General features: G+C 34.1%; 2 protein-coding genes across 2 annotated transcripts in view; one reads left to right on the forward strand and one right to left on the reverse strand.

Moving 5' to 3' along the window:
* The first annotated feature begins 2,709 nt into the window (after positions 1 to 2,709).
* Positions 2,710 to 25,468, forward strand: part of LOC125240530 (cytochrome P450 6k1-like) — a 32,883-nt gene continuing 10,124 nt past the window's right edge. Inside the window, exons 1-5 of the mRNA XM_048148422.1 lie at positions 2,710 to 3,171; positions 3,920 to 4,075; positions 4,533 to 4,717; positions 5,941 to 6,101; positions 6,823 to 6,941. Of these exons, the coding sequence (XP_048004379.1) occupies positions 2,809 to 3,171; positions 3,920 to 4,075; positions 4,533 to 4,717; positions 5,941 to 6,101; positions 6,823 to 6,941 (984 nt within the window). The 5' untranslated portion in view covers positions 2,710 to 2,808. The remainder of the gene's footprint in view (positions 3,172 to 3,919; positions 4,076 to 4,532; positions 4,718 to 5,940; positions 6,102 to 6,822; positions 6,942 to 25,468) is intronic.
* Positions 16,913 to 23,651, reverse strand: LOC125240531. Its single transcript, XM_048148423.1, has 5 exons — positions 23,249 to 23,651; positions 23,060 to 23,161; positions 22,655 to 22,780; positions 22,391 to 22,545; positions 16,913 to 17,377 (listed from the first exon to the last, which is right to left on the reverse strand). Coding segments are annotated over exons 1-5 (810 nt in total). The 5' UTR covers positions 23,251 to 23,651; the 3' UTR covers positions 16,913 to 16,952.

The raw sequence follows: 25,468 nt of genomic DNA on the forward strand, positions 1-25,468 counted from the left end.
CTCTACTCTAGCCAATGTACAATCGTTGATACCGTCACGAACGAAACACGACTGGCTTTGTCGCACCAATACCGAAGACTGATAGAGAAAGATCTACGATACGGTACCTACGCTACGGAGCGTCAACGAGTAGGTACGGTCAGCTTCATAAATATATACACACCTTTTTAATAATAAAACTACCGTGAGACAATGACACATTAAACATGTAAAATCGGGTAACTCACGTAAAATTGTCGAAGGTATAGTCTGCGTCGGGATACCATCGGCATCGCGCGTGCTCATTGAACATGCTCCTCGTTACGAAGCGAAACATGTTGAGCGACCTTCGGCAATTTTACGTGAGTTACCCGATTTTACATGTTTAATATGTACACACCTGTTTTCAATGTTGAACATTCTACCCCAGTAATAAGTTTCGATAAGATATTTTCCCCTCACTAGCTCGGAAACACGTGTTTTGTCCTTTAATACCAGCGGGTAAAAACGCATTTTATCCACTAGTGAGTAAAGTAATTTGACCTTGAATAAAATCAAATTAACTGCTTCAAAATTAATAAAAGTAGGTGAATCTAGTAATAAAGATGATTTACCACCTGTGGAACTACTGGAAGCAGTGATAAACGCATTTTTTGCGTTGTAGTTTCCTCGCCATAGTGAGGGGAAAAGTTTTGTGTTACACTCGGGTGCAAATGTATTTTACTTCTCGTGTGTTAAAAAACTCGCAAGTTCAGGATTCTATTCTCGAACCACTCGCTTCGATCGTGGTTCAACTATAGAATCCTTTCACTTGCTCGTTTTTCAATTCCACACTCAGCGTTAAAATACAACTTTGCCCCCTTGTATAACAAATAACTATTATAGACGTGAACTGTACCAGCAAAGTGACAATCGTTGACACTACGTGCAAGCGCGGATCCAGCTTCGTGCCCAGGGGGAGGGTCACGTGGTCTATTTGTATGGCCAGCTTAGGGTCATGACCCCCATGACCCCCCCCCCCCCTGGATCCGCGCATGACTACGTGGCGATAGAAATTCAGTCTGTCTCTGTCGCGCCACTATAGAGCGATATGGTACCTAGCTACGATACGCTTAAGAATCGTAAACGATTGTGACGATAGCTAGGTATCCTGTGCTATTCTCTTGGCTAGAGGGCTCAGGTGAACCCCCCGCTATCAAACCGCTTACCCCCCACCACTGTCCTCAGAATATAACATTCTAGTACCTTGCACGACCCGACTGGACATAGACACATAGATGTAACATAGGACTTTAAACTTCTTACAAATGTTTAAAAATAAGTATAAACTATAAGTAACTGGATATTTTATGCACAAAGTAAAATAATGAGCACCCATTATCTACATGTTTTCCTGTCCCGCAAACTTGTTGTTTTGTACAGAACGAAAGGGAACGACCGCCGAGAACCGGTCTTCGTACAAATGGTAGGCCTCGTTATCTTCTCTGGGCCCGTTGCCGAACGGCATTTCTGCGACGCGAAACGCCACCGAAACGCCGCAGAAATGTAGTCTGGCTCTGTCGTGCCAATACGCAAGAGCGATAGAGATAGATAGCTACCAAAGAGATATTATCGTGAGCGTTTGTGCATTCGGCTACGCACACTGGATCTTGACAGCATCGGAGATAATCTTACACAATTTATTACATCCTAATCATAAACCTGCTTATAATTTCCATTCCATGTCTTGATTATTTAAAAAAAAATTAGCAAAAAACTAATTACAAACAAATCTTCGAATGATTCTTAATCTCATAACTCTTAATAATTGACACGAAACGTATAGTTATAATTATGATTAAAATGCATCAAACTGTGTATAAATGCCCCCTAAATGTCAGTATCGAGAGAGGAAAATGAGGACAAAGTTTGTATGGTGCACCGACAGTCCCCTGTCCTCTTAATTAACGGCACAGCACGCCAACGCCAACTACGAGGAAGATGCAAGTTATTAATTTTCCTCGTTATGCTTGTCCGAGCTATGGAAATACCCGTACATTATTCTCAGTTTTAAGGAAATCTGTTTTTATACCGTTGAGGCTTTACCATCATTATCATAATATCAGCCCTTTATCGCCTACGCCTCTATTCCAGTACGCCTGGTCCTAGTCATGCCGGCGTATCATGCTTCCAATTTTATCACTTATCCACGTGGATAAAGCATCCGTCACGCTTTAGCAAGTATGTCAGTGTGAGAGTGACAGATGTCTTATCCACGTGGATAAGTGATAAAATTGGCAGCATGATACGCCGGCTGAGTCTCATCCCAGGCGTGACCCGCAATCTTCCGAATGTCATCCACCCCAATTGCCAATGGATGCTACATCCGAATGCAACACATGGGCACAGCCGGTATATCTTTACTTCGGCTCTAAAAAGAGGACGCCCATAGCGTTGTAAATGTCATCTCGCTTTGTGTGCAAAGGCTATGGAGACTGCTTACCAACTGGCAGGCTCGTATGTTTGTTTGCCACGGATGCAGTATAAATTGACATTTATACATTCCAATGAGATTTTGCGTCCAATGTGCAAACCGTTTAATTTATCTTCTCTAACCAACTATCTCACATTCTGAATTGTACAAACTTATCTAATCGTATTATGTAAAAAATAGTTTATACCTATAAATACAATACATGGTCGTCATTGATAAATATCCGACCTGATATGGACGCTTAATGTCAAGACCGACAAGACTTTATTAGTTGCAAAGTCTTTCCTTAAGTCGTCAAGTACTCGTAAGAACCGGCATTATACCTCGATCTGCGGACCAACATACACGTTTTCAAAATGAGTGCAACGCAATATCTATTAGCGGCAGCTGTCACCGCGTTCATCGCCCTGTGCTGGGTTCTGAGGGACCGATATGATTACTGGAAGAAACGTGGTATACCCTACGTGAAGCCCATCTATTTGATAGGGAATCTCAGTTTTGTTATGAGGAAATCAGTGTTTGATTTCTTTCTCGAGTTGAGTAAGAAGTATCCTACAGATTGTGTGGGGATGTTTCTGGGACTGACGCCGACACTCGTGGTGCAAACCCCGGAGCTTGCACGCAAAGTTCTCGTCAAGGATTACGGCAATTTCGAGGACAGGTTCCTGTATTCCGGTCACGCCGACCCGCTTGGATCGCTGAATCTCTTCACAGTAAAGGTAAGCCAATTAATATAAGTACCTACTATAAACTATTCATTATTTGCTTCACGAATGTTGAGTTTAAAAATAACAAACAAATACCTAATACATGTTATAACTGTAATTAAGTAGGCCAATTACGTCGGTAGTAGAAAATAATAAGTATTTAGGTACCTACGTTCGGTTCTCTGAACATTACGAGTAAATTATTTCTTGGAGTTATTTTTCATTACAAAGAAGATCATAATATCTAATATTACATTTACATTTTATACATTAGGAATTTCTTGGAACTGGATCAGTTTAATTTTTTTTGGCTCTACGGTTAAGGAGAATAATTATGAGGAAATACGACTTCATAATTTGTCTCCATCTTATGGGTTCGACTTTGGTGGGCTTTATGCTGATTAAGGTCACCTGAATAAAGACTAGACTAGCCTATTCAGATACCTAAAACACACCTTTAACTTGCTTGACGCGGGTGAGGTACCTACTCATAGATGCTTGACCATTTTATTGTCTGTTTTCCTGAGTATCTATACACAGCGCAGAATACTAGTACTTATCAAAGTTATAAGCTTAATCGTTTACTCGTAATTTATAGTTGAGAGTAGGTTTTTAGGAACGAGTCATAAGTCATAACACTGCCGTGTTTGCCTAGTTATCACTTTCCATCCTGTCTGTGCAGTAAAGGAAGACCGACAGACACACGATTAATTGTGTCGTAATTAAATATTTCTCAGTTTGATTAATTATATTTATTTAGAATCCAATATGGGCCTCGATGAGACAAGAATTGACGCCCATGTTCACGTCAGCGCGTCTTCGAAAAGTCACAGAACTTATGAACATGAACGCCGCAGAGCTCGTGAAAAGAGTTCAGCGCAACTTTATCGAGAGGAAGGAAGATGTCAATCTTAAGGTAACTCACAGTACTTAAACAGGATTCTTAACTTTTTAACCAGTGTAGACTGATTTGAGAAGATGATATCCATGTCACTTGGTGCAACTTTGTATCTAGTCTATCTCAACTATGTAGAGGTGTTTAAAAAGTTAATTCGTTGATTTAATTTTCTTATTTTATTTTCTGTAGTTTGTGTTGTTTCCTATCCTAAATAGTGACATGATAAAATACAGCCATGCATACTCTATTTCCTAAAGTTTTTTTACACCGATTGCTCATTAATTAAGGAGTTAACTAATAGGCATTTTATTTCAACGCACTGCGAATAGCTGCCAAGGCCGGACGAAAGACCGGAGGCCCTAGCGACTTTCATATCGATAGGCAATGTGTCTGAAATTTAATTTTATGACTGTTTTAACCAGGGTAACCGATGTTAAGTATCTTTCCCCAGCTTACCCTTAGCTTTATCTTTCAGGAAGTTTTCTCAATGTACGCCTCAGACACGGTTGCATTCACTGTGTTTGGTATACGAATCAGCCGCCTCAGCGATCAAGACTCGCCTCTGTGGTTCATCACAAGCCACATGGTGAAGTGGACCTTCTGGCGAGGACTCGAATTCAGCACTATCTTCTTTTTGCCGTTCCTCGCGAAACTGCTGAGGTAAGTTTACAGTTTAGGTACTTTTGTTTAATGGGCTTGCATGGTATGATATTTGTGTTACCGATGGGTGTCGTCAAACATCGAATGGGGATGAAAGTTTTTAAATGAGATTTCTGCAAAATTTTATGTTGGAGGCATAGAGTATGGTTGGAGTATCATGTCATAAAGGCCCGCACTAAGTTTTTTTTTTGTAACTCATGTCTATTATACCCAAGCGCTTCAGACCCTAGCTGGAGTAAAAAGATCACATATTAACTGAAACTGGCATTTATTTAAATAACAAGTATTTAGGTAAGGTGAAATACCCCATAATGGACGGTGATGCCATTATGGACAAAAAAACACAAATCCTTAAAAATATATATCTAAAATTAGTTTCTAAAAACTGACGGCTATGTACCGTAAACTAGAGTTGTAGAGCTGTTTCATTTTGAAGTTTCAATTAATTCGGTTATTTCTGAAGGATTTGGAGACAAGATAAAATTCATCAGTTTACTGAAAAAAATATCAAGACGAATTCTTAGTAATGTTGCTAAGAGAGTTGAGTTCATATAAAAAATAATAAAAAAATAATACTCAGTGTAAACTTGAATGCGTTTTACTTACTTACTTACTGTACTGATAAGGTCTAAAACATACTAGTTTGTTGCTCCAAAGATATAAAGAAATGGCGTTATTTTGCGACTGTCCATTACTGGAACCGAAAAACTGCCTACCTCCTATGATGGACAAGGAACAATTTACAAAACCAAAATTTACAAGAAACAATCCTATGTTAAAATAACTCAAACTAATTGCATTTATGGTATATAATATTGACTCATTGAGTATCAGTTGGCTTTAAAAGTAAAATTTTAAACTTATTTCACTGTCCATAATGGGGGATCCATTACTGGAGAACTGCCGTCCATAATTGGAGAAAAAACACCTATTTTTGATTTGTTAACTATGAAGAAACCAATAGGAGTATCCATACTGCAATACGCTTGAAATGTAAAAGAAGGATTGGACATTCAAGATTTAACACGCTTAGCGGTAGAATTTTTACATTTATGAGTGAAATATCAAAAAGAGGCGAAAATTTTTCTTAAACTGTCCATGATTGGGTCCGTTACCTTACTTACAACATGTTATTCAAACAAAAGTTCCACCTTAAAGGACCTTTTAAACGATCTTTTTAATGAATTCAATTCAGTGAATGACATCTTTTATTTTATTTACAGATTACAATTCTTCTCTGGAGGCGCAACCGAATACATAAGAAAACTGTTTTGGGGCGTTGTCGCCGAGCGAAATAAAACCGGCGTATCGAGCGATAAAGACCTCGTTAATCACTTACTCAAATTAAAGGAAAATGTAAAACTCCCCGCCGAGTCTGGATCCAGTGAGTTAAATGATTACGCCCAACAGTATTATTAGAGCAGCTCGCAGTGACAAAGTATTTTTTTTTTGTTAGAGCACGGCTAAATTAACTTTGCACTATTGCACAGAAAAAAGTCATATTTAAAATCTGTCGTCCACATGCTGTTGCTTGCCAAGTCGGCAATAAAAATACTTAATGTAAGATGTTAAGGGTTAAGCTTGGAGCTTCATTGAACTGACCCTCGATATTTTACAGTATTTATGAGTACAGTACCTACCGTACCTACGCCGTACCCCATGGAGCGACGGGCTAAGATTTTTACCACCCGTAAGTACCGTACTAGTCGGCTCAGGTACTTGGGTTAAATAACCATGAGGGCGATGGTCTAGCAACCTGTACCCGCGATACCACATTTCGGTTTTCTTTCAAGCCATACTATCCATACTAATATTATAAATGAGAAAGTGCGTGTGTCTATTTGTTTATCCGTCTTTCACGGCAAAACGGAGCGACGAATTGACGTGATTTTTTAAGTGGAGATAGTTGAGGGAATGGAAAGTGACATAGGCTACTTTTTGTCTCTTTCTAACGCGAGCGAAGCCGCGGGCAAAAGCTACGAGTCAGTTACATTTGCCCCCCAGTCGGGATTTGCCCCGCTGCAAGCTGTACCTTACCTAAATACAGTTCTCCCTTAGCTATTTACCGCTTAGAAACATAATAAACGCTGTATATATTATTTCAGAGTTGGCTGACGACTTGATGCTTGCACAAGCGGCGGTATTTATCCTGGGATCTATCGAAACTTCATCGACCACCCTCAGCTACACGTTACATGAGCTAGCCCACCATCCTGAAGAACAGGTAGGTACCTCAAGTTTATATGGACTAAATATCTAAAAGTATAAAATATGAAGTTGATAATAGGCTAGTTTCCTATACTTAAAATAAAATATTTTATGCAGGGCACGAAATAAATCACCACATAATTGTAAGAAAAATATGGACAGTAGTTATGTTTAACCATAATTTCTATTTAATAAGTCAAAGAGAAAGATATAAAGTAAATGAATTGACCGTGACGTCACTCCTCAGTATTTCATAGTAATTCCATAATATTAAATAAATAAATAAAAATAAATAAATAAATATTATAGGACATTTACACAGATTGACTGAGGCCCACGGTAAGCTCAAGAAGGCTTGTGTTGTGGGTACTCAGACAACGATATATATAATATATAAATACTTATATATATAGAAAACATCCATGACTCAGGAACAAATATCTGTGCTCATCACACAAATAAATGCCCTTACCGGGATTCGAACCCGGGACCGCGATATTAGCAAATCGTCTTGACAGTTCTTAAAAAGAAACTGATTTGACTAGTAGGAAACTAGCCTATTGTACTATTTTATGAAGCCGTTGTTTTAGAGAAGTCAAAAAAGTCGAGTGACGTTGGGCATTTTTTGCTGCTGGGGAACAATTTTAGGCGGTACCGAATCTAGATTCCACAAGCATTTTTGAGTTAGTTAAACATTGTCGATTGTTACAATATTTTTTCTACAATGATTCATTTACTTTTAAAATAGTTTTCGGCAACAGTTTCGGCTTCGTCTCAAATTGTGACCAACGTCAGCACGCCACACGCATTTTTCTCTCTGAAAAATCGGTTGCATGAAATATGTGCTGTGCCCAACCGACCGACTCAAAATTATCTCCAAATCAAAATTACACTTTCTGTAATGTCTACGACTTACATACGTATAGTACTTACCCGTAAATATCCGTCTCAAGCATTAAAAGTGAGCAAAACACTGACAGGGTCGAGTGGAGAAAACGACGGGATGCCTGTGAGATACTGTAGAGGTAATTAATACCATAAACTGAAATAGATACCATGCACTAGAGTATACTTAGTATTGCTGTTGCACTGACAAATTCTAAAGCAAGATGTCTAGCTTGTAACACAACATTCGCATTGTATTCAACATCACGTACTGCCTAGTGAAAACGAGCCTGTGCGTAACAACTAGTAGTTCCCAGCAAAGTGAAATACATATATGTAGTTCTAAGAAATGAATTCTAAATAAATCCCAGTCAAACTTATTTCATAATACCGTATTGGCTCCTAGTTTACTTCTAAGTACCAGCTGCAACTGCAAAAAGCAGCCGGCTTTCGAACAAAACTAATTTAACTTACAATCCCTAGTCATTATGGAATACGATTGCTCAAACTTATACATAACCTAGCAATGGCTTTTATTGGGTTGGTAAGAAAGTAATGAGCGATCGATTGAATTCCACATAAAATTTTTGAGAGAGTTCTAGAATCTTCTATGATCGAAAGTATATAAAGGGCGAGTCGCACAGTTTCTCGTCAGTCATTCACTAGCTGTCGCCGAGCTAATATAAGGAAGAAAATGGACGAATTAAAAGTGCATGTAAGGCATTGCTTACTATATGAATTTCAGTCTGGCCATTCAGCCGCCGAAGCAGTGCGTAATATATGTCAGCGTGTTGCTCCTGAAGTTGTGTCTGAGGCCACGGCGAAACGATGCTTCCAGCGGTTTCGTAGTGGCGACTTTTCATTATCAGATCAACCTAAGTCTGGTCGACCGGTGAAGATTGATGTAGCCAAATTAAAAACCTTAATTGAAGGAGATCCGAGGCAAACGAGTAGGTAGTACTCTTGCTACCGAGTTAGGCTGCTCTCATGTCACCATAGAAACACATTCACACGAGTTGGGAAAAAACTACAAATACAGTGTAAACCGCACGAACTTGATAGAGATCAACTAAACCGCCGTGCCGATATCTGCATACAACTTCTGTCTTTTCGCCGCACATTCAACTGGTTGGACCATCTTATCACGGGAGATGAAAAATGGGTCTTATATATAAATCACACACGCAAACGTCAGTGGCTAGCTCCAAACGAAAAAGGAATAGAGGCACCAAAAACAGAGCCTCACCCGAAAAAAGTTATGCTGTCCGTTTGGTGGGATATTCATGGTATTATTCACTGGGAACTCCTACCAAGTGGAATGACTGTTACCGCATCAGTATACTGTAATCAGCTTGAAAATTTAAACCAAAAAATCTGTCAGAATCGTCCACAGCATGCTAAAGTTTTTTTCTTACACGACAATGCTCGCCCACACATTGCAAAAGTGACTCGGCTAAAGCTATTGGAGCTAGGTTGGAAAGTGATACCTCATCCACCGTACTCTCCAGACTTGGCACCTACGGATTACGCATTGTTCAGATCGCTAAGCAATGCCTTGAATGAAAAAAAGTTCGATGATCAAGCCCATCTACGACAGTACATTTTTTGAATCTAAACCTAAGAACTTCTTCGCCGATGCTATTCATTCTTTACCAGAACGATGGAGACAAGTAGTAGATAACGAAGGCCGTTATATTTTTGATAAATGATTAAAATAATAAATTAAATAAAAATTACAATATTGGTTATGATTCGCTCATTACTTTCTTACCAACCCAATATATGCACAAGGTGTGCCATAAAGTGCAGAATCTAATTTTTACAATACTCAGTAACTCCAACAAAATTTTCTAGTTTAGTAATAATGCATTGGTCTAAAAAATGGCGCGAGTAGCTATATATTGGGAGTTCTGGCCCACTCCTAATGCTCCAGCTTCGCTTCGCTCGCTGTCGCAGTCGTGGTCCAGACACTCCCAATATATAGCTACGTGCGTGGTTCAGAAACTCTCAGTATATAACCATCATTTGCAACGTTGGGATAAAATATATACTCTAAAGCTTATTAAAATATACTACTGGCATATTGTCTTTCAAGTTAGTTGCACGTGTCTATTGATAATATGAAGTTTGTAAAACAGTCTCAGAAATTGCAGTTGGATGCTGTTTGTTCTTTGTCCAAGAAACGCTATTTTCGACATGGCTCACTTTTACCTGACACCATACGCTGTATAATATGCGGCCCATCCAACTGTGGAAAAACAAATTTAATTGTTGGTTTGCTGCTACATGAACAAGGTCTACGCTTTGAAAATGTTTATGTATACTCTAAAACCTTATTTCAACCAATGTACCAATTTCTTGAGCAAGTTTTAAAACTAGTTCCATCAGTTTCATTTAAAAAATATAGTGTAAATGATGAAATCTTAAGTCCTCATATAGCAAACATGAATTCCATTATAATATTTGATGATGATGTTGCGTGTGAAAATCAAAATAATATACGAGATTACTTCGCAATGGGAAGACATAAAAATATAGATAGCTTTTATCTGAATCAAACGTATAGTAAAATACCTAAACAATTAATAAGAGATAATGCTAACTTAATCATTCTTTTTAAACAGGATGATATTAATTTAAAGCATGTTTATGATGAACATGTAGGAAGTGATATGTCATGGTCTCAATTTCGTGAAATGTGTGCACAAGTATGGAAGATACCGTTTGATTACTTAGTCATAAATAAAGATTGTAATAGAAATTCAGGATGTTATAGAAAAGGATTTGATACATTTATAATTCTAGATTAACTTGATATATAAAGGATAGTATTACATTAAAAACTTATTGTTGAAAATGAAACCATCCAGTTCAGACATGGAACATAAAATTAACGAAGAAAAAATATTTAAACATAAAGTACTCAAATCTGCTGAAGCAGTAAGAAAAAAGTTAAACGCATTCGTGATGTTAAAACAAACGATAATATGATGTTGGAAGCAATGTTAAAACCAATCACAGACCCACTTGGTGAAATGGTAAAAAAACATAGTAGTAATGATAACAATCTTAATATTAGTGCCTCAGATTTCGATAACGATAGGTTTAAATGGAATAAGTCGGTAAAAACTTTGAAATATAGTCCTTCAGAAGATGGGATGAAAGAAAGTTTGGATAATAAAACAATGCTGAGAAAGTCAGTTGAATCTGAACCAAATTATAGTGAAAATGAATTAAATGATAGTGAATATAGTGATTCTTCATCTCAAAGAAGTGGGAACCAAAGTGATTCTGATACAACAAATAATGTATCATTTAGAACGTCAGACTCGTTTTATTCTCCTCGCGATGATCCTGCTTGGCAAAAACAATATTTTATCATGAATATTCCATTCGGTGTACGAAATGAGCGCGGAAAGCTAATGCTTGGATCTTACCCAATTTCTGTTAATGATGACAAACTCGTAATAGGTGGAGAAAGCTATTTTTTAACACGAGGCTTAAATGATTTGTTGTTTAAGAAAGTACCTGACTTAAAACTAGTAACTGAAGATGATAAACGATTGTATAAAACATTGTTATTGAAAACGAATGCACATAGACGTGACTTTGATCCAAATAAACCCATAAAAAGCAACAAGGGTATGAAATATTTAAACCTTATAAAACCCCTTTTCAAATTATCCAAACAACGCACAGTAAGTGAAGAATTATGTGTATCCGGTGAAGGTTTACCATCAATGAAAAAAGTAAAAAGAGATATTTCATATGTATATTGGGATGATCCAAACGAATTAGTAGACAGATTAAAACTGCTTATGGCATCGCGAGACGCTGGTAATACTGGGTTAGATAACGAAATCATATCCATAATTGAAGAATTACGTGAAGCAGGCTTGATAAATAATATATAAGTGAATACTCTTACCTTTCTAATCAGTCGAAGTTTGACTTTCAAGTAAAAAATGAATATAGACAAATTCGGACACCATGTTCATAAACGTTTGCGTACTGATGAAATCTCTGAGCTCAAGTACAAAGCTTTGCTTCGAACAGAAGCAGGAAATTTTGATCTAAAAACTGTTAGATTAAAAGGAGTTGTTAAACCATTATCTTCCGATGATGCAGTTAACAAACAGTACGTTGATGAATACATTCAAAACATGTACGAAAAGAAGTATATAGACTCTTTGTTTAACACAATAAATAATCAAATTCACCAACTCGTAACTCAGTTAAAACTGAACTTTTACACGAAGAAGGAGGTAGATGATATTTTAAAAAAAATAAATAATGGCAAAACAACAAATAGTGAACGAGATCCACCGGTCAGCGCGAAGAAATTTTAAGCGACGATCGGTTGTACTAAAAGAAATTGATGATTTATGGCAAGCTGATTTGATAGATTTACAAAAGCTTCATACTGTTAACAGAGGATATAAATATATTTTAGTCGTTATTGACACATTTTCAAAGTATGCATGGTGTACACCTATTAAGTCTAAAACTAAAACAGAAGTCAAAGATGCATTCGAACTAATAATCAAAACATCTAAACGGAGACCTAATAACTTACAAACTGATCTAGGAAAAGAATTCTACAATCATGAATTTGATTTCTATTTAAAATCATTAAACGTAAATCATTACTCAACTTATTCAATTAAAAAGGCATCTATCGTTGAAAGGCTGATAAAGACCATTAAGTTTAAACTCTACAAACATTTCAGTTTAGTTGGTAACTATAAATGGGTTGGTAAGCCATTAGACGATGTAGTAAAATCGTATAATCAGACCGTACATCGCACAACAAAAATGAAACCTATTGATGTAAATGTTGATAATGAAATGCAAGTATTAAAAAATATTAAAAGATCACAAGCCACTTTGTCTTATAAATTGAACAAATTTAATAAAGGAGATTGTGTACGCATTAGTAAGTATAAAAATGCCTTTCACAAAGGTTACACACCTAATTGGTCAACAGAACTTTTCACTATTACTCATGTGAATCGCACTCAACCTGTTACGTATCACGTTCAAGACCAGCATAAAAACACTATACTCGGTACATTTTACGAAGAAGAACTTCTGAAAACCAACCATCCAAACGTTTACCTTGTAGAAAAGGTTATTAAAAAAAGGGTAGAAAGTTGTATGTTAAATGGTTAGGCCTTGATGATAGCGAAAACAGTTGGATTGATAAAAGTGCCATTGTTTAATGTTATTTATATAATATCCTTTTAATGATAGTGTTATTATCTTACGGGATATGAAAGGGAGAGGACTCTTAAACAGCGCTATTAATAATTTGCCCTTCGAATTACACTTACCTGGTTATAACTATTGTGGTCCGGGAACGAAATTGCGCAAAAGGTTACAAAGAGGTGATAAAGGAATTAATGCGCTAGATAATGCGTGTATGAAACACGACATAGCATATGATAATTATTCTGATTTAGCTGGTAGACATCGTGCTGATTTAGAACTATACGAAATGGCGAAACAAAGAAGAAAGTCGAAAGATGCAGGGAGAGGAGAAAAAATTGCTTCATGGTTAGTTAGCAAAGTGATGAAATCGAAAATAAAGGCCGGTGCGGGTATAAAACCTTTTAAACGTTTTGTGTCCAAGATACGCACTGAATTAAAAAAGAAACCAAAAACAAAACGTAATATAATTGATCGAGCTCTTATTGCTGCGACAAAAATTTTCAATACCAATTCCAAGGTACAGGTACCTCGTATTATACCAATTCCAAAAACTGGAGGCTTCTTACCGCTGATACCTATTTTTGCCGGTCTGTCTGCGCTGGGATCATTAGCAGGAGGAGCTGCCGGAATTGCTAAAGCTGTAGGTGATTACAAAGCCGCCAGAAAAAATTTAGCGGAATCAGAGCGACATAACAAGATGATGGAATCTATTGCATTAGGAAAAGGCTTACACATTAAACCATATAAAAATGGCAAAGGATTATGTTTGAAAATTTCAAAAAACTAAATGAGAGGTTACCCAGGCGCGCTCTTTCAAATATTGATATTTTAAAACACTCATCTGATATTCCATATTTTCGAGGAGTTTATATGAGAGACAGTTTACCAAAGAGTCCTAAAAAGTAGAATGTGGAATTGTTAATTTGGACAGTTCTAAAAACAATGGTACACACTGGGTAGCCTATGTAAAAGATAATAATTATTGTGAATATTTTAATAGTTATGGAGACCTTCCACCTCCGCTAGAATTAAAGAGGTATTTAAAAAAATATGATATTTACTATAATTATGACACGTACCAAAAGTTTAACACTGTCAATTGTGGTCATTTATGTCTAAAATACTTAAAACAATATTGGTATAACCGTTTAAATATCATCGCACAATAAACAGTTTATCATTCTCACAATGTCTTTCACTTTGTCTATAACTGGAACATCTTCCACTCTGTTAACAAACTATTCACCAGCTCTTCAACTGGATGGTGAATATGAGTGTGGGCTATTGTATATGTCAACTTTTAATTCTATACCCAACATAGACAACAGAAATAATAAGTTATATTATGGTAAAAACAAAGTAATTAAAATTCCTGAAGGATCATATGAACTTCAAGATATTGACGATTACCTTAAAGAACATATTGAAGGATGCTCTTTTGCATTAACATGCAATAATAATACCTTAAAAACATCTATTTTATGCTCTGAAAATATTCATTTCAACAAAGAAGGCTCTATCGGTAATTTACTTGGCTTCGGTTCAGAATCCATTCAAGCTAATATATTAACTGAATCCCCTTATCCTGTTTCCATTCTGTCGACAACTATAGTACGCATTGAATGTGACATAGTGAGCGGTTCATTTGTTAACGGAAAACCTAGTCATATAATTCACGAGTTTGTACCAAATGTGGCACCTGGTTATCGGATTATAGAAACACCAAAAAACGTTATTTATTTCCCTGTAACCCAAAACAGCTTAAATACAATTACGATAAGAATTTTAGACGTTAAAAATAATCTAGTTAATTTACGAGGTGAAGAAATTCAGATATACTTACATCTAAGGAAAAAATGATAGACTTCAATAAAACTTCAATCTCTCTTAAAAAAACTATCAGTACTCATCCTGCAATCATAAAAAGAAGACCTAAAGTGAAACTTACGAAACAAAATAAGCAATTCCTCCAAAGCTTACGGCTATTAAAATGAGTATATTAAACTTAACAGAACCTTTTGTCTTTGATAATTCTATCGAGAGCTTTGAATATCATTCATATAAGCCGTACGTAACAAGTTTTAATTTCAACGATGAAATACGTATACCTATAAACCAACAAGATCTTTATGTACTACCATCAGCAAGTTCTTTATACATAGAAGGTACTATAACCGCATTCAATAGAGAAACAAAAGCCGAGGTAAAAAGTGTTCTTTTTACAAACAACCCCATACTTCATCTATTTCAAGATATTCGATATGAATTAAATGGAATCGAAATTGACAAAATTAAAAACGCAGGAGTTACAACAACTATGAAATCTCTTGTATCTATGAATGAACTGGAAGCATCTATGTCTAAGTTATGGGGATTTGATGTCAAAGGCATAAAAAACACGCAAGGTTCATTTTCCGTGTCTGTACCCTTAAACAAGATTCTCGGGTTTGCTGAGGATTACAACAAAATCATAATTAATTGCAAGCATGAACTCATTATTTTAAGATCCAATACTAATTTGAATAGCGTTAAACTAAATGCGAATGAATATATAGACAATATTACTATATCTAAAATAGTATGGCGCATGCCTCATGTTAAAGTGTCTGATCGAGAAAGATTAAACTTACTCAAATGTTTGGAAAGTGATCGTGCCATTCAGATAGCATTTAGGACTTGGGATTTATATGAATATCCGCTCTTGCCTGAGACGTCAAAACATTCTTGGTCTATCAAAACTTCATCTCAAATTGAAAAGCCGCGTTATATTATAATTGGTTTGAAAACGGGACGAAAAAATGACGCTAATAAAGACATAACACATTTTGATCACTGTAATTTGAGATATGTTAAAGTTTTTTTGAATTCAGTCTACTTTCCGTACGAAAGTTTTGATGTTAGTTTTTCGGGTGGAAAGTTTGCTATATTATACGAGCAGTATGCGAAATTTCAGCAGTCTTATTATAACCGTCTACAAGCGCCGTTGTTAAGTCCTCAAGACTTTAAAGATATAGCTCCTTTATTTGTTATCAACTGTTCTCGTCAAAACGAAACCTTAAAAACCGGATCGGTAGATGTGAGAGTTGAATTGGATTGTGAATCTGATATACCAAAGAACACTGCAGCTTACTGTCTGATTTTAAATGATAGTATATTTGAATATAAGCCCTTAAGTAATATTACGAAAAAAGTATCGTAATGCAGCATATATTTGTAGACCTTCAAGGATTTAAAACAAAAGAAAATGAATTTATTGTCAAAGAATTTGCATACAGCACGCTAGAATACACTCAAGTTTTCTTAATAAAACCCCCTTTTCGTTTTTCTAAATTGGCGGAAAGTGAAAAGAGGCAGACAAGATGGATTGAAAAACATTTAGGTATTTTATGGCACGAAGGTTATGTTGATTATAGAGAATTTAGAAGACTTATTGATAACCATATAAAAGATAAGACAATCTACGTTAAAGGTTTGGAAAAAGTTCAATGGATTAAAGATTTATATCCAAAATGCACTATTTTAGATTTGGGTGAAAAAGATGTGCCTAATTTAAAAGAACTGTATAAAAAATATTGTACTAATGAATGTATTTTTAACTGTGTGTATCATAAAAAATCTTGTGCATTAAAAAATGTTTTATGTATAAAAAAATGGTATTTAGACAATCGACAAATCTAATTTTAATTTGTATTCAAAATGTGTTTCTTAAAATAAATGTTTGTTATTAATTATATTAGTTTTTTTTATACCATTCTATATAACTACTGATAACTACCTAATAAGTTTTTTATAGTAAATGTTATATTTTTAATTTTTAGCTTAGATTTTACATAATTTGCATAAGAAAAACTTATTAGTTAGTATGGATATAAATAAAACGACAACTTACTCATATAATATTTATTACTTATATAATATTTAAAATACAACTTTAATAACTAGTACTGTATCCACAAATTTTTTTTGAAATTTTATTTATTAAAGCCTCTGTGCTGTCAATAATTTCATCAAAATTATCGCCTGCAACATACTGCGCGCTCAGTAATACATTTTCGTTCTGTTCATCGTTTTGATCCCTTACATCCTCTGTTATGTTGATTATTTGAATTTTGATCAGTTTATTGCCTTTGATCTCATGATTATTTATCACAAAAGATGGTGGGTGTCCTTGAGTCCTTTTCACTACTTTATTATGAATGTTAACTTTATTACGTTTCTTGGCTTTAGGGTTTTCGATGTTCTTTTTAATTTTTTTATATAAGTCGCTATCGTCAAATTCTTGTGGTAGCTCAAACTCTTGTGCATATTGCGAAAATGGAATTGGGATGTCTTCGCTGTCTGCCATTTTTTGAAAACCTAAGACAAAACGAAAAATTATATAATATTGATAAATCAGATTACACAACGAACAAAAATGTATATAACCACAAATAAATTAATTTTAATGTTTATTTGATTTGTAAAATATAATATATAATTTTAATATATATATAATATATATATATATAATTTTAATAAGTAGTTAGTTAAAAAGCAACTTACCAGGTCTATGTCTGCGAGTGGATAATAAAGACGCGTTGATGCTATTCGAATGTAACCAATTAAAAATTACTTTGCGCTTATAAAGGTTAGCTATTGTTTGTTCAGCAAAATATAAATGCGCAATCCTGTTATATGATAGCTTTAACTTTACACGTGTGTATGTCTTTACCTAAACAAGTCACAACTTGTTTTATGAACACGTTTATGAATAAACTATCTATAGAAATGTTTAAGGTAAATTAAAATGAAAACAAGAAAATAATAAGATAATATATTTATTTATCATAAGACATCACTGAATAATATTGTTAAAATAAAAACACAATAAGTATAATAAGTAGAAGAAAGATTTATTTTTAGGACATATAATTGAATTAGTTATTATCTTCAACTTATATTTATAGTTTTTAATAGATTTATAAAATTAATATCAAAATGTTGTTTCAATTATATGTGCTATTCAATTTACTAATGACCTCTGACTGCATATAGTACAATTTATTTTATACAAAACATGACAATTGATTACAAATTAAACATTAAGTATTGAGGTATGCCCCCAAGCTTTCGTCACTATTTGGTTGTCAGATATCATACGCTTATCATCATTAGCTGAAAGGGCGACTTTATTTACACTTTGGGTAAATATATTGTGCTTAATCGACTTAAATAATATGTTTCTTCTTTTTATTTCATCTCCTTGAAATAATGATTTCACGTAATGAGAAAACTCAAATTTGCATACTACAGGTTCTCTCACACCCTTAGCTTTTTTAATAATTTTATCAACTGTTTTGATAGAATACACTTTAGAACGAAGTCCAACATACTCTTTAATCATTTTTCCTTTCATTTCATCCTTAAAAAGTCCTGGCACTTTTTTATTTTGAACAGGTAATAAAAATTTATTATCAATATCGTAACAACTAGTATCGAAATATGTTAAAAAATGCATTCTTAAATCTTTAAAAAGTCTTTTGTTTGTATATAATAAACAAAACTATCTGTATCCGTGTAACACATTTGTAGACGAGTATCATAAAAACGTTTAAATACTGAATAATGAAAATCATACATATGACTTTTAGATAACTCTAGTACAGCGAAACCAATGTAGATCGGTTTATCTAAAATTATTAGATCTGGTTTCAATTGAACTGCCACCAAATTTTCAGTAAAAACTGATACACTGTGAAAATTTGGCCTTGCAATTAATCTGTCAGCGGTGATTTTCTTTTTTGTTGTGTTATCATTGTCTGTCCACTGATTAACTAAGCGCACATCAACCCTTTTCTCAGTATTTTCTAAAGTTTTACCAAATATACTGTTATTCATCAATTTACAAAAATCTTGTTCAAAGACAGACGTTGCCTCTTGACGTAGCCTTGTATTCATATCAATATATTGTTTTAAGTAAGGGGACTGTTTGAACGTAATTACTCTATGTACTTTTTTTAATTTTAAACCATGTTTAAGACACGTTTTCAAATGTACATAATGAATCACATACAAATATTTGTCATATAGATTAGGTACCAGTTTATAATGCGTCCCACCTGGTGGAACACATTTTTCGGGACAAAATGGTAAATCATTATGTTTATCATGTAAATCATTGGGGTAAATAATATCAACTTCTAGAATGAAACCATAATCCGAGTCATCAGGGATTTGAGTGATATTTAAAGCACTTATTTCATTGGTTTCTAGAAACCTAAAGTCTGATAGGGGCATATACTGACACATGCTGTAACCATATAAATTATTACAGTCGATATAAATTAGGTATGAGTCTATCTGGGATGAGTCATAGTGAGGTAAGTATATGTTATTAGCCTTTGCATATCGTAGAGAGGTCATACAGACTCCCCTCTTATTCCAGATTGGATCATCTTAAGCATGTTAAAGTCATCTATAAGCTCTAATTCAATACCAGTTTTCAGAAGCATGGCATCAAATGATAAGCTAGGTGTAGTTAAATAAAAAGCAGGATCCAAGTCATAGTGTTGTTTGCAAGTAGCGCGAAACTTTTCAAAAATATCGGTTAGCAGAAGAACATCCGTTTGCAAATATAGGTCTGTATATTCACCTAAATTTTGAATTTTAAACTGTTGCCATACTTTTTGCGCATGATTATAATCTTTTACAGAAATGTTCTCATCAGTGAGCGAATTATGAAAACAGTCAATACTTGGCAGGTATTTTTCTTCAAAACATTGCCATTTATTCATATACTCATAGGGAAACACACCTTTTCGTGTAAGTAATTCAAACTCCTCATCATTACAAAAATATTTATGTAAATGAACAAAGTCAGATTTCTGCATAGTTGTAGTTAGTTTTTCTAAACTTGTATCTAAAAATTTGAAAGAATCTACAAAACGAAGCTGAAAATACTCATTCTCGATAGGGATAAATTTAGTAAAAGAAATATAGTTTTCTTTGGTTTTAGGTATAACTTTGACGTTTCCAGGTGCCTCCCCCAATTTTTTGATAAATAGATGGCAATCATAACCAGACAGATTGTGAAAAAAAATAGGTACGAAACAAGGACGTTTATATTGTAAGTTACATATATTATGTGCCGCTCCCCGATATCTTCCTGTAATGTGACAGTGATCTCGAACCCGATCAGAAAATAGAAAATGGTTACAAATATGACAACGTTTAGCGTTCAAAAAGTTTTGCTCGTCATTCTCATTACATATTATTGGGGTATTTTTGTTCACAATTTTATAAATTTTAGCAACATCTTTGTAGATTGCCTCAATAAATTTATCGACGCAATCAGTACCGCGATAAGAGAAATAACGATTATGACTCGGATCTGCGTTACAAACAATATGATACCCAAAGGCAGCTGGTATATGATGATGCAAAGTTGTAGTGTTAGGGGTAAGACTATCACTAGTATCAGTATCAGAGTCACTAGTTTCAGTTGGTTGTAGTAACGATTCAAAATCTGCATATATAACGAATGGAACATTCTGTTTACGATCGAAATGTTTAAATTTAATTACTGTCCCCTTTTCTGGTAAAACGGTAACTATTCCAGTACACAAGTGATTTGCGAGTTCTTCCTGCGTGAGAAAAAATAACAGACAGGTTTCGCAAAAGTATATCTTACTATTATGCTTTGTTACTTGTCTGCGCACAAGACGACTCAAGTCTTTAATTAGAACATAATGTGGTGGGTGACTACCATCGTCTATTAAAAGTAGGTTTATATTTTTTCTACATTTCTGATTACTAGATACTTTAGACTTGTAAAGGGGCCCACAACAATTTTATTATTTTTCAAACCAAAAATCGTCAATGAAATCATAGGGTTATTTTTTTCGAATATTCTTATGTCATCAAATGTGACTGGAAAAGAAATTTGAGAAATATTCAAAACGTCTCGAAAATTAGGATAAGATGATACTCTTTCAGGGTGTTTTGTAGAAGGATGCAAAGCCGCTGTTACACACCATAAAAAACAGCATTGATCGTTGTTTTGTATATTTATACATGCTTTTTTGTTTTTTATGAACTTTGGCAGGTCAACATAGCTTGAACCTCGTAATGGTTGATACTTGTTAATGTTGATCTCTAAATGAGAGTTACTAACAAAAGCCCATCCACTATCACGGTCTTGAAATTCCTCAAATTTTTTCTTTAGACAGTTAACAACTTCGCAAAACAGTGACTCAAAATCATAACTTAAGTATAAAATTTTATTTTTAGTTCCAAATGATTTTATTGATTGACTATTATCTTTGAACATTAAAAACAATCCAAAGAGCTCGAAATTTACTTTTACGCACGTATGTTTCGTAAGTGAATTATCTAAAAGCCGTTTTATTTTGTTTCGAATAGAGTTCATAAACGCATCGACAGACGCCAGACTTTGGTCGTTGGTTGCTGATATACGATAAGTGGCAATGCGCATCCGAAATGCAGACTCTACTACTTCAACACCATCATTAAGTAATTTGTTAGAACATACAGTTGTTTTATGTGCAGTGCTTCGAAGATGACCTGTCCATTTATTTTTGTCTACAGATGAACTACACGGTACACAGAAAGGCATAATGAATTATGTTAATGCAAAAGATGTAGCTAAACTCACTAGGCTATTTTGAAACCGTAATTTATCAAACACTAATTTAATACATCTATTTACTATTAGCATACGTTGTATTAATCAAAACAGTTGACTCGACTGACTTCTCATTAAGAATGCAATGAATTGTTAACACTATGCAAAGTATGGTAGTATAAGTCTATAAATATAAATCAAATAAAGTCGCAGTATTAAATTATCGCATTCGAAAATATTCTTTAAATTTAACAGAAAGTAACCTTTTATCTTACAAAAATTAATTTCTGTATTTATTCATTAAAACTTTTTCGCACATAAAATATTGAAAGTATCTATTTTTGTACACAAACTATTTATATAAGCGTACGATATATTCTTAATGCAAAAACCATATTCGAGATTTAGTTATAGACGTAGGTATCTACCTTTGCTGTTAACTATAACTTGATTTTGTCAACAACTTTGAATAAAAAATAACAAAATTTTGTTTAAATAGAATTCTCTTACTGTGGGAGATTTGAAAATATTCAACTAATTTTTTTTATAATTATTATAATAAACAGGTTCACATTCTCCAAAAATATTAAAGGCTTGACCTAAGAACGTTTGTATTTGATTCCACTCGGAGGAATTCTCTTGACATTGCAATTTAACCGACGCTAATGCTTTTTTATAACCTTCTTCAGGCTCAGATTTTTGGTAATCATTAATGTTATACACTTTTAAATCAATGAAAAAATTACCGTCTGTTATCGTAGTGCGTCGACTAGAACCTGTCGATACGCGGCTGGTAAACGATGATGTTGTCTTGACGGTTTTCGAACTGCCCTCGCTGGTGATCTTCTCTTCTTCTCTTATGATTTTGAAGATATCGGTTTCAGGCGATTTTTTGGAAGAACTGAAAAAATAAAACAGAATTACAATAATTCAAGCAAATACATTATGTTATAGTTGCACAATCACAATAAAGTAATTTAATTTTAAAAACAACTAAAAATAAGTAGTACCTAGAGCCAACATTCTTATTTTCACTGGTTGACGTTCGTGCTTTTTTGGTTGTTTTTTTCTTTTGCGCGCAAGGTGTTGGTGAGGATGAATGTAGTACCCGTCGATTTTCTGTTTCAACTTCGGACCTTAAATAAGAAAAACAATATTAAATATATGTCAATTAATAATAATTATGTTGACACAAAACTAAACCAAGTTCATAGTTATGACTGACAACGTTATAAATAGATGAGAATAAGATAACTGAGAAATAAATTAACGTGATAAACACACAGATATGCCTTACCAGGATTAAATCCTGTAACCTCAAGCTTAGAAAACAGAGTCACTAACGACTAGACTAGCAGGAACTGTTAAATATAACTCTAAGGATTATTTTAATTAATATAAAATAAATGAATTACCTTGCGGCTGAGGATGATTTCCTTTTCTTGATATTCTTTGTAGCAATCTTCTTCGGTTCAGGTGAGGGCGTGCGCGTGTATACTGAACATTCGGAGTCAGACCTTCAAAAAAGAATAAAAATATACCAACAATACTTAAATCAAAGTTTTAAAGAGATTCGATATATAGGGTTATAAATACTTACTAACATTTTAAATGAAGTTGAAAGTTGCAGATTCCTCACTTAACAAAAATAACGAGCAGCTTCACGTCGCAATACAGAATAGTAAAGAAATTGTTGCATAAAAACGCATTATTTTATAGTGAAATATTTGATGAGTTGATATTAAATCGAAACATAAATATATGACTAAAGAACCAAGTTCTGACATTCAACTTTAGATCTAAATATTATAAATTTAAATAAATATTATCGTTTTTATAAATTGAAGCACATAATTTATATTCAAAGTATATTACCACTTGTATTTCACAAAGCGCCGACAAAGTATCGAATTAACAAATAATACCGCAAGTCTTGCAACACGTGTAAATATGACCGCTACCACGAGTACTTACCGATTAAGTTCAAAATGTTTTTTTATTTTTTATTTCAGTATATATATATATATATGACAAATACCATCAACACTATCGTTTTTCGATAGTTCGGGTGCTACCTACGTAAGTATTAAACATTTTTGAAAGAAGAAAGAAAGTAAGAAAATAAAGACATTAATTGCAGCCAAATAAAATATACAATATGAGGCTTACATACTAAACAGTACAAAATCAGTTACATTGGGTTTGGTTTGTGGTTGCAAAAGGACACCACTCGACATATGCTCTGACACTGATGGTGGCACAGCGCTGGTCTTCCGTGGAGCCTTGGGTCGGGCGATAGTGCAATACAATAATTATTATACAATTAAAGGCACAGAGTAATTAAAAAAGTCAGTGACACACTATACAAGGACAAGACTACTTATAATATTTTTGAACATTTATGGAAAACAACTTAAAAACAAACCTTCTTCAATGCATATAATATGTATTAACATATTATATGCATTAATTATTTACACTAAATTATTATAAAATCATTAAAGAACAACAATGTTTCATACAATAAAACACAACTCACCTTTATAGAATGTTGGTTAAATAATATCATGGTATAGGACAATAAACACAGCGTCATCATTTTCAGTAAGTAACATGCAATTCTCATATCAGCGACATTGTTGATTGAAATAAAATACCTCGACACATTGTGATTAACACAACAGAAGCGTCATTTCGAATAATAGTTGTTGATATGCAGAAAAAATTAGTACTATTATATATATATATATATATAAATGTAATTAACTTAAATTCAATACACTATTCTTTTCAATAGACTTATTTGTCAAAATAATTTGAATTTGCGATAGTGAAAAGCAAAAAGGTTCGCGTCTTTCCTGTAGATCATTTCAAAAATAAGGGTTTAAATCCTATCTTTTATTTAATCAGTCTGTATTACCATTACTTTTCATTCATTAAGCTTATCAGTATTATGTTCATAAACTTAGATGCGTATATGACTTAGGTAGAAACAGTAACCAATCTCTTATTTTATTCTTTAATCGGATTATTACATATCAACATATCGGACTCGACTACCTGTTATCGCATGTTCCGTCACTTGTTTATTTATATATTATATCCAAAGTATGACAAAGACAAAGCATAGCAGGTTCGACTATTTACGTTTCATAAACAGTTTAGAGTATTAATACATACGTACTTTGTTAGTCTTACGATCATATGTATGTATGTAACTATAGACTTAAATAAAAATTATGCTTTATTTTCAGTGGATAACATTGTTTTTTGATTTAACCTTACTTTAAGTTTTGTTGGTTTTACATTATGAACTAAGTTTACATGAAGATAAAATTACATAAATGTATTTTGAACTTGAATACGATCGGACTATGGTTGAAATCGGTACTAGTAAAGGCAAATTACGTTAAATCTCGTAACACCAACGTCACATTTAACAACCAATCACATTGTCAGGTCTACATCGCGCTATTGAAGTTTTTTGTATTCGTTTGTATATATACAATTTACAATGAAAGGCATGTCGGAGTGACTGTGGCTATACCGACCGATAGTCTCAGGTACTCTTACCTCTTCGATGTTGCGAGGCATGGCCAACCTTGTGACATTGACTTGGTAACGCGGTGGCGTGTGCAACATACTTGGTTCTAATAACCCTACCTTGGGCAGGGTATGTATGCATGACACACTACAACGTGATGACGGTTAAACACATACGTGATGACGTATACAGCGATAAATTCCTGTCTCATGGTAGGTGCTGTATTACACGGGTGATCCATGTTGCTATCTGTGTTGTGAGAGTGTGAAAAACACCGTAA

Source organism: Leguminivora glycinivorella, chromosome Z (genome assembly GCF_023078275.1).
Source record: "Leguminivora glycinivorella isolate SPB_JAAS2020 chromosome Z, LegGlyc_1.1, whole genome shotgun sequence".
NCBI classification, from domain to species: Eukaryota; Metazoa; Arthropoda; class Insecta; order Lepidoptera; family Tortricidae; genus Leguminivora; species Leguminivora glycinivorella.